The sequence below is a fragment of the Octopus bimaculoides genome, chromosome 8, assembly GCF_001194135.2.
Source record: "Octopus bimaculoides isolate UCB-OBI-ISO-001 chromosome 8, ASM119413v2, whole genome shotgun sequence".
Classification (NCBI taxonomy): domain Eukaryota; kingdom Metazoa; phylum Mollusca; class Cephalopoda; order Octopoda; family Octopodidae; genus Octopus; species Octopus bimaculoides.
Genome location: NC_068988.1, coordinates 58,422,511 through 58,424,920, shown reverse-complemented (window position 1 = coordinate 58,424,920; position 2,410 = coordinate 58,422,511). Strand labels below are relative to the sequence as shown.

General features: G+C 31.7%; 1 protein-coding gene across 1 annotated transcript in view; it reads right to left on the bottom strand.

The window, feature by feature from the left end:
* LOC106881277 (amine oxidase [flavin-containing]) overlaps positions 1–2,410 on the bottom strand; it is an 89,951-nt gene that overhangs the window by 7,466 nt on the left and 80,075 nt on the right. The window contains exon 12 of the mRNA XM_052969855.1: positions 1,880–1,977. Coding sequence (XP_052825815.1) covers positions 1,880–1,977 — 98 coding nt within the window. The remainder of the gene's footprint in view (positions 1–1,879; positions 1,978–2,410) is intronic.

Genomic DNA, 2,410 nt, shown 5'->3' with positions numbered 1-2,410 from the left:
TATATATATATATATATATATTTATATATATATATATATAATTTAAGCAGAAAATGGAGACATCTTGACTACCATCAATTATTACTTTTTAATACAAATCTTTATCCCATCTAACAGCCGTTTCTGCTTCCAATGTCCCATAGTGTTGCCAAAGAAAATATTCTGAGAATAATATTCCTCATATTTTGTAACACTCCCGATCTGGAACATGGTGCTTCATCAAAGTTAAGAAAATACATAAAAGAAAAGAAAAGAAAAGAAGAGCCTCGAGAAGAGGAATGAAGGTTTAATATATTTGAATCATTCCATTTTGCAGCGTAACGCTTCAGGCCGTTGAGAAAATGACTAAACTAGAAAATTAATTGGTGGGTTAATCTTTCTTGTGGGATAACAGGGTGTATAAATAATAAAAAGTAAAATAAGTAACTTAGCATAACGGGATACGTCAATAGGTCTAGAAAAAGAGGGAGTGGTAGTGCCATAATGATTAGAAGTAATCATAATAGTTCTTAAGATTATGTTAATAGTACTGATTAATATTTATCCAAATAACATGCCCATAAATTAATTACATTTATTTACTATCTGGTATATTGTAAAGACCAACCAACTATTGTCCATAATGGGATTGACCAAAGTCCAGCTATCAATATAATTGGTCAGTTAAATTTTCTAGACATATTGGCGTATCCCGTTATGCTAAAGTACTTATTTTACTTTTTATTATTTATACACCCTGCTACCCCTAAAAAAAGATTAACCCACCGATTAATTTTCTAGTACAGTCATTTACTCAACGGCCTGAAGCATTACACTATAAAATGGTATGATTCAAATATATTAAGCCTTCATTTCTGATCTCGAGGTTCTTCTTATTTTCTTTTCTTTTATTCACTCTGATGAAGCTCCATGTTCCAGATCGGATGTTACAAAATGTGACGAATATTATTCTCAGAATTTTCTTTGGCAACACCGTGGGACATTGGAAGCAGAAACGGCTGTTAGATGGGATGGAGTTCTGTATTAAAAAATGATAATCGATGGTAGTCAGTTGTTGTTGATCAAGATCTCTCTATTTTCTGCTTAATTTAAACTTGATTCCTGGTAAACTCTTGTTTATCTTTGTTATTGCCTGTATCGTATGAGCACAATATACTTGCATATGTATACCCAGAGTTAACATAGGTAATTTACACCGGTAGTAAAACGGATATTCTTATCCCTTAAACGGTTCTTCCAACCGCTAATTCTATTAACCTTATATATATATATATATATATATATATATATATATATATATATATATATATGTACACACACACACACACACATACACACACACACACACACACACATACATACATACATATATATATATATATAAATGCAAGCTGCAGTCTTTTGGTGATGTACGTATGTACATTGATATATATATGTGCGTATATGCATATACATTTATTAGGCTAATACCTAACTCTTTCTTTTAAGGAAAACTAGGTTTGTTCTTTATTCTCTCTCTCAACTAACTATACGATTCCTGATTACTAACTAACTGTTTATAAACGCTTCATCTAAATATAAATTGATATTATTTGGTACTCAGTCTGAAGAATTTCTTATAGGAGATTTCTTGTTTATCCTACATGTACAATTTTGTAATTCCTGTTAGCAATTGAAGCAAGTGTAACGGTGAATATATATAATAATACGTAACTGCCTTCAGTGCCTCTAAAAAAAATCAAAGATAACCCATCATGTTTCCTATCCGAAGATATTTGTGGGGTTTTTTTAATAATGGAACGAGTAATCTTGGTCATCATTAAATCACAATGAAATTTAATAAAATAATCTGGAACCAATAAAATTAATATCTCCTTACTTTCCAAAGACAGTGAGAAATCCTGGTGGTAACATTACTGTATAACATCCTCCACTGTATTGTTCCTCCGCCCAGTTCTTCTCTTCATAATGAATAGGCTAATAAGAAAAAAAGATAAATGACATTTATGTCAGTAATGGCATCGCTAATAAGGTGGTGAATTGGCAGAATCGTTAGAACGTTGAATAGATTGCTTTCCGATATACGTTCTGAATCTTTTCGCCTTGAGTCCAAATGTCAGCGAAGTCATTTTTTTTTTTTACCTTTTAGCTTTTCGGAATCGATAAAGAAGGTTCCAGTCAAAAACTTGAAATTGATTTGTCTTCTTTCTATTTTCATTTATTCTTTCTTTCTTGTGAGTGGATTTGGTAGACGGAAACTGAAAGAAGTTTATGTGGATGTGTGGGGGTGGGGTGTTTGTGTGTGTGTGTGTGTGTGTGTGTGTGTGTGTGTGTTATTATGCGTCTGTGATTTTCTCCAGCATCGCAAATGACTAAAACAAAAGAATGAATATATATATATATATAGGTA